At 33.7% G+C, this 8,330-nt stretch overlaps 1 protein-coding gene across 1 annotated transcript; it reads left to right on the top strand.

Moving 5' to 3' along the window:
- The first annotated feature begins 247 nt into the window (after positions 1-247).
- Positions 248-6,839, top strand: LOC132603902 (short chain aldehyde dehydrogenase 1-like). Its single transcript, XM_060317203.1, has 2 exons — positions 248-463; positions 5,860-6,839. The coding sequence occupies exons 1-2, from the start codon at positions 354-356 to the stop codon at positions 6,674-6,676; spliced, it is 927 nt and encodes a 308-aa protein (XP_060173186.1). The 5' UTR covers positions 248-353; the 3' UTR covers positions 6,677-6,839.
- Positions 6,840-8,330: the final 1,491 nt, after the last annotated feature.

Below are 8,330 nucleotides of genomic sequence, written 5' to 3'. Positions count from 1 at the left end.
ATAGAATGCCACCCTCAATAAATTTCAACTCACTGTAATTTTTTTGTTTGGTGTTTATTGCTTACTGTTTTGTCTTTACAAGTTCAGTTTTCTATTATAATAAATTAACTGCATCCAAAGTAATTTAAGTTCTAATGTAAAGTAATTTACAATGGGTAAGAAAATAATTCTGGTGACACTTCTTTTTGTCTTTTACTTTCAATATAAGAATTGGAAATAAAGTGGGTATTGATTCTCTTTGTTATTTCTGCAAGTCAAAACTCAGACTTGATTTCCTAATTTGGCCTATGGTATTTTCTTATAAATTGAGACCTTAACTATGTGAACAACACAGAGCTCTCTAGTTTGAGAAAATGGCCAAATTTTCTCCTCAATCCCAAATGGCCAAAAAGTTTCTTTCTTTATTTTTCTTATTCATAATCTTCTTCATTTCCGCTGCGACGATCCAACACAATGACGGGAGGTATGTCTATCTTTATTCCGCTACAATTTTGCTCTATAAATATCTTACAACTGCTTCTTTTTTAAAACAACAGCATACCCAGTGAAATTCTATAAAGTGGGGTCTGGGGAGGGTAGAGTGTACGTAGACCTTACTTCTACCTTGATAAGCAGAGAGGTTGTTTCGTTAAACCCTCGGCACAAAGACAAATAATTATTTTTTAAAAGGATTCCAATAATAATCTTTGAAAAGAAAAATATTTTTGGAGTTTAAACAGCTAAGGTATTGATGCCTTATATCCATCACAAGTAACAAGTCAAGAAGTATTTAATGAGCTAGCGAGAAGTATGGTCCGCACCTACAATTACGTACATATTTGTATGTAATTAGACACGTTTCTAGTTTAACTTAACAAAAAGAAGCTAATTCTTGTTAATCAAAAGTGACGAAAGTAACTAAAGGATTTGTTTGGTACCGAGGAAAATATTTTCTGAAATATGTTTTTGAATTTTTTCATGTTTGGCTGGTCAAAATATTTTGGAAAATATCTTTTTAGAAAATTAAGTTCTTGAAAAATGATAAAAATGACATCCCCAGTAGGGAAAATAAATTTCACAAGTGACATTTTAAGCTCTCAACCACCAACCTCCATCCCACCCCACCACACCGCATACCACTTGCATAGTATTTTCCTAGATTATATAAACGCACTTGGAATAACATTTTTTTCTTACTTACCAAACACTAGAAAAATAAGTAAGAACCCCACTTATTTTAAAAATTTCTCGAAAGAATTTTTTTTTTGATTAGATAGCATTCGAGTTTATAAAAATCTACGCTATTTCTAAAACATAGCATAACAAACTTTTTTTAGTATCTCGTGAATCATAAAATACTTTCTTGGCATGAAGATTTCGAACCTTGCGTCTGTACCTATAGGCCTTTCTAAATGCTTAGCCATGTGCACGTGGCTTCCAGGTCATTTGCACTTTTGTCCCTCTTTTGTGCTTGGCTTTAATTTTTGACCCTCAAGACAAATAATTTTTTTGTGGAGGCATAAATTTATATTTTCGCAATATAGTATCCCACAAATTATGCCGTAAGGCATAAATTGAATTTGAAGGGCAAAATTAAAGACCAATCTATTTGAAGGAAAAAAATAAAGACCAGCCCATTTGAAGGACAACCCATGCAATTTCTTCGTGGCTTCTTAATTATCAAGTTTTTGAGATTAGCTACCCCATAAATTCTAAAACCTAGCTATAACTTTAATCACTAATCTACTGCTTATGAATATGATGAGATGACATATTTGAGATTAAATTTTTTTAAAGAGATAATATCTAAAAAGAATTCTAAACTATTCAGGTTTTGTCAGTTTAGTACTTAAACTATGTGGTGGTGTTGTTACCCCCGAACTATAACATTTCCTATCTAAAAACCCCTGTTGTGCCAAATTGCATGAAAATTGGCTTCACTATCTTTATAGTGTGCGGGAGCTAGAAAGTAAACCAATAACTAAGAGCATTTTAAAAAAAAAAAATCAATTACGCCTTTAGGTGACGTCTTTCTTATATATCATGACTAGAAGATATAAACACGATAGGGAGGAGATTCCACCTTTCCCCTGTCCATCAAAAAAATTTCAGCAGCTTCACAATGAAATATACAAAGCAGGTACGCAATAAAATATTTTCACTCTTTGCTATGTTAAAAAAAAAAAAAATATATATATATATATATATATATATATATATATATATATACAAAGCATATTGCTGAAAACTTACTTGTCCCAAAAGTGAACAAAGGAAGCAACTTCTATAACAGAGATAAGAAACAGAGAAGAGATTGGAATTTCAAAAAATGCAATTTGTAAAGGACCAGCTTTTTTAAGATCATCTTTGGGATTGTAAAGAGTCAAGTCCTCTCGATAGATACTCGGTAAATTTCATGAATGGTCACGTAACGATTACTTTTTTTCACCAAAGTTACTTAACTATATTTTCTAACCAAAAAGTCACATACCTATCACTTTTTTCCACCAAAATCACTTAACTATGTTTTGTAACACAAAAGTCATAAAACTATTACTTTTTTTTTCCACCAAAGTCACTCAATTATATTTTCTAACACAAAAGTCACAAAACTTTTAGCATACTAACACAAAAATCGCACCTACAGAAAATTCAACTTACGATGGATAATATTTTTATATTTATTTTTAATCAAATAGATTCAAACTCAATTAAAAAGAATTGGCCCGATCCAAAACTCATTCAAATATTAAAATATTAAAGAAACAAAACCAATCATTCACCAAATATATGATCATCCTCTCTAGGGGCTCTCAAGCCAAAAATGTGTGAATTTTATTGGCCCATTTTTTCAATAAATATTGAAAAGTGTTACATGTTGTTGGATGGTAGAAAATTGAATTATACAACGTAATTATTATTATTATTTGCATCGGAAAAAATAACCTTGTGATAAAAAAAAATCGAATTTATTCACCTTTTGGTATTTTAATATCTGCATGAGTTTTGGATCTGGTCGATTCTTTTTAATTGAGTTTGTATCTATTAGATTAAAAATAAAAAAATAATATAAAAATATTACCCATCGGAAGTTGAATTCTTCGGTACGTGTGACTTTTGTGTTAGAAAATATAGTTAAATGACTTTGGTGAAAAAAAGTGCTAGTTATGTGACTTTTGTGTTAGAAAACATAATTAAGTGACTTTAGTGAGAAAAAGTGATAGTTATGTGATTTTGGTGTTAGAAAACATAGTTAAGTGACTTTGGTGAACAAAGTGATAGTTAAGTGACCATTCATGAAATTTACCCCTCCATTTTGCTAATGCATCCGCTACTTGATTTGCTTTCTTAGAACAATATTGGATAGAGTGTTGACATGTTTGAAGCAATTGAAGAATCTCTTTTATGGTGTCATCCATTTGCCAAGCAAATTTATACTTACCATTTATGGGTCGTTTGATAGGAGGATAAGTTATCCCATGTAGATGGGATTGGGTGAGATAAGTTGGGATTACTAATCCAACCCTTTATGTGGGATTACTAATCCCACCTTATCCCACCTTTTATCCCATCGACATGGGATTGGATGAGATATCAAAAAAGTTATCACACCAACCAAACATAGGATTAATTCTAATCCCATTGGATTAATAATCCAGCCCATCCTATCCCTCCTACCAAACGACCCCTTAAAGTATTGACTACTATCATAGAGTCGCATTCTACCACAATGTTGTGGAACCCTGATTAATGTACCATACATTTTATACCAATCAATACAACTTTGGCTTCAGCTAAAACGTTGCTACCCCTTCCCAACTATTACCAAATGCCAAAATCAGGAGACTGTTCAGGTCTCTGATCATCTCATGAGATGAAATCACATGTCCAAAAGCTTACTAATAATTCCTCCAGAACTTGAGATGCCTCTATTTTCTCTATTTGCATCTATATTAAGTTGACGCACAAGCAGTGGCGGATCCAACACTTTCAATGAGGTGGTTCAAAAAAATAAAAATGTAGTGCTTGGAATTTGAACTTGAAAAATCAAGGTGAATTTTGAACTCCCTAAACCTCTGAACTAACCTCTACTCTTGTGTTTAGGGTATTCAATATATATATATATATATATATATATATACATAGAACATAAAAAAATACATTATATATACGATGTAATCTTTTGCCGAAGGTGTTCGAGTAAACACCCTTCCCTGGCCATGACCCACCCCTGAAGCACAAGGCCGGAGGTCTAATCCATCTCACCACAATAGTTTCTATAGCACTAATAAGTTGACATATCTCCTCCCATTTATAGCCCCTGATAGACCCTACAAATCCACCAAAACAATCCGAGGGACCTAGTCCCTAAACTATCTTCACGGATAATAATGGCAAGTAAATGAGGCAAGATATTTACGTGAAAACCTCCTTGCTCAAGGGATTAAAAACCACGATCTACCCCGGTAGGATTTCCAACTTCACTAAACTGAGCAATGTTTCAGATTACAAGCTTTTCCAACCTAGGAATTAGACCACTAATCCCCCATCTTACAATAACTCTATTGCAAGTACCTTCTTGACTAACTCTAGTCAACCACCAAACCAATTCAGCTAACTCTAGCTGAACCCTCACACCACTGTGACTAACTCTATCCAAGTGTTTACAACAAAAGCTTGATAAAGACAAAATACCTACGAAACTCTTCTTAAAGAAGTGTAGGTTTACAATGTAGAGATCATAAAGACTAGACAACTCTAGGACTCAAAACATCTTCCGTTGTTGAGATCTGGTCCTTGAATTTGTCTTAACTTGTTCTTGAAAGCACCAAAGAGAACTGTGGCGGCTGCACTTGTATAAATCTGAACTTTTAGGTTTTCAAGTGTGAGGTCAAATAATCCCCACATGTTGTATATATATGAGACCAATTTAGAGAGCATGTGAGAAACATGTGATCATGGATGGTGACGTTCCAAAGGCTTTTAATTTCTAGCACACATGCAGCTGTGATGCTACAGTTCTGCCTGAACAGTGCAGCAGCTTTACAGCTGTTAAATGTCGTGCAGTACTCTCAGGGGACCTGGTCCTTTGCCCGTTTGTCAAATTATCAAAACTATGAAATGCTATAACTCATCAGCCCCATTCCTGTTTCCAAGTTCTCGAAATTATCCATTAGAGATGAGATAAGATTTGGTAATGAGTTCTGGCCATGGAAATTTTACTCAATCCATATGACTGCACATCTAGTTTTTCAAATCTCCCAAATAATATCCAAGTTCTCTCTGCCAGTTCATCTGTCATGAAAGTGTGATGCACAGTTTCTTGAAGAGGCTCACTGTAGCAGCAATATGTAGAAGCAAAATGTTGATCAAATTTGATAATAATCTCATCGAAAAGACATCTTGTTCTTCAAAAATCTCGACATAATAAAAGACATTTTGAAAAGGAGGTGTTTGTGCCAAATATATGCTTGAAAATAGGCATGTTATCTCGCTTGCCTACTAAGATTGCAGTTTGCGGAAGTAGAGAATTTACCATTAAATGCTGGCATCCAAATGGGAATATTAGGACTATTATGATCATTAATGTCTATGGAATGAAATATGGGAAATCAAAATTTCTGGAGGCCAAAAGAGCATTCACGTGGCAGTTTAGCCTACGGTGTTTTCTAATAAATAGACTCTAAATATGTGAACAACAAAGAGCTCTCTAGTTTGAAAAAATGGCCAGCATTACTCTTCAATCCCCAATAGCCAAAAAGTTATTTTCTTTATTTTCCTTATTCATAATCCTATTCTTTTCCTCTGTACATAGAAAATGGTAATACTGATCTTCTTTTTTAATATAGTACTAATCTCTATTTTAACTTATTTTTGTAGGCTAGAAGGTAAGGTAGCAATTATAACTGGTGGTGCTAGTGGCATAGGAGCAGCCACAGCTAGGCTTTTTGTTCAACATGGTGCAAAAGTTGTAATTGCTGACATACAAGACAATCTTGGAACTTCCTTAGTAAAAGAAATTGGCACAAAGCAAACAATTATCTATGTCCATTGCAATGTTGCGATCGAATCGGATGTCAAAAATGTTGTTGATACAACAATTGCCAAATTTGGTAAGCTCGACTTAATGTTCAGTAACGCTGGTGTATTGGGTAATCCATATACCAGCATCTTAGACATAGATTACGACATAATCAAGAACGTGTTTGATGTAAACGTTCTTGGGGGGTTCTTCTGCGCGAAACACGCTGCTAGAGTAATGATTCCGAACAAGAAAGGTTCCATTATCTTCACTGCAAGTATAGTGGCAACGGATTATAGTGCTCTGACGCATGCCTATACGGCTTCAAAGAATGCACTTTTGGGACTTTCCAAGAATGTTGGAATCGAATTAGCAAAGTATGGAATAAGAGTTAATTGTGTGTCTCCTTATGCAATTAGCACACCATTGATGCTAAATGGATTTAGAATAAACAAACAAATGGCAGACAAATGGTTTGCAGAATCAGCAAATCTGAAAGGACCTTTACTAGGTGTTCAAGATGTTGCAAATGCAGTGTTGTATTTGGCAAGTGATGATTCTAAATATGCAAGTGGTTTGAACCTAATTCTTGATGGTGGTTATACCACCACAAATGTGGCTTTAACAGAGGTCTACAGGAAATTATTTTTATCAAATACCACCAACAAAGTGTAATCATCTAAATTGCATTCAAATGATTTATCAGATCATTTGACTGAAAACTATCCAAATATGCGAATTATGAATCTATATCAATAAAAACAAGGAATACAAAGCTAGCCTGCTTTGATCAATTGATTATAGTTCGAAATAAAGTTGAATGATTGATTTTTTTTCCCCTCTTATTTGTTCGTTCTCCCAACTGATAAGAGTATTTTGTGCATTAGTTTAGCTTATGTTGTACCTTAAACTTAGATGCTAGATGTGTTTTACATAGATATGTTATGCATTAATGCGAAACTTGGTAATGCCAAACCTGCTAATTGACGCTATTTATCTCATCAAGTGGAGGTGCTAATGGTGGTAATGGAGGTGGAGGGAAAGGAAAATGCTAGTGGTGCAAGAACAAGTTGAGGCGGGGGCGGATCCACCCTTTAGAGTGGGGGTGGCATGACACTCCCTCGATTAATAAATGTTTTATATACTTATGTTATAATTTGCTTAAATTAGGTTAAATATTTGATTCTGCCACCTCCAATCGTAAATTAGACAAAGGTGTCACGACTGGTAGATACAAGTTTGAATCTATCTTGAACATTTTTCTTTGCGCTTAACATTTGTACCAGTAATTTCCTTTTCGGCCCTCCCAATTTTCTATTTATCTTTTTATTATTTATATTGTCTTTCCTCTTTTCTATTATTTTATCTGTGATCTCTAGTAAGAACACACAAATAGAAACTTCAAAATCTCTTAAATTAAGCATTTCTCTTAATCTCAATCTGTGAGTATTTAAATCGAAAAACTTGGGTCTCAATGAGAATTTTGGATTGAGATCAAAATTCATTTTTTTTTTATAATTTCTTTTGTTTATTACTCCATTCGTCCATGTTTACTTGTCTATATTTGACTTGCGACACTCTTAATAAGCAATAAATAAAACGAGAAATGAATTGAAGTACTTAATAATAAAATGAGAAATGAATTGGAGTACTTATAATTTCAATTTAAATCACTTTACTACTTAAATTGTGATGGAAATTTCGTAAGCACTGCTTAGAAAAAACAGGAAATTTATGATTTATTTTTGAGAACTTGTAGTTTATCTAATTCTACATTTACTTATGCGGTGTATTTTAACTATTGAAGAGTTTTTCTATTATTTTTCTTATTTTGATTGGTGTAATTCCCTTATTGAAGATGTTATTTTACTTGTGCAAATTCATTTTTTAATATACATAAGAGAGCAAGTCCCTTGGTGAAAATATTGATTTTACTTCTGTTGTTAATGAGTGTTAATGAGTGTGATTCCTTGTTTAAGATGCTAACTATGTTCGCTTCTTAATTTTTGAGATGTAATTTTCATATTTGCAAATAAAAAAAACCCTATTAAGTTGATCCGAATAAACTAAAAAGAGATGGACCCGACCCAAATAAATGTTCCTAACAAGATGTACATTGAAGAAAATTGTGGCACCCGCCGCCTTCAAATCCTAGATCCGCCTCTGAATTGAGGGGAGGTAAAATGGGTTGGGTTGCTAAGGTGGCACGCCACATGGTATTCACCTCATCAAAATGTCAATTCCACGTGGGATTGAGTGTCCACATTGGACAATCCTAACGGAGGAGGGATATATTTGAACCATTTAGATAACGACTGAGGCATCTTGA

This window comes from Lycium barbarum, chromosome 7, assembly GCF_019175385.1.
Source record: "Lycium barbarum isolate Lr01 chromosome 7, ASM1917538v2, whole genome shotgun sequence".
In the NCBI taxonomy this organism is placed as follows: domain Eukaryota; kingdom Viridiplantae; phylum Streptophyta; class Magnoliopsida; order Solanales; family Solanaceae; genus Lycium; species Lycium barbarum.
The sequence above is the reverse complement of the archived record's forward strand: the minus strand, read 5'-3'. Positions and strand labels throughout refer to the sequence as shown.

Bases quoted from the DNA above. Each gene is read 5' to 3' on its own strand.
- LOC132603902 (XM_060317203.1), top strand. From the start codon at position 354: ATGGCCAAATTTTCTCCTCAATCCCAAATGGCCAAAAAGTTTCTTTCT. The intron at 464-5,859 runs GTATGTCTATCT...TTATTTTTGTAG, and splicing joins ATCCAACACAATGACGGGAG to GCTAGAAGGTAAGGTAGCAA.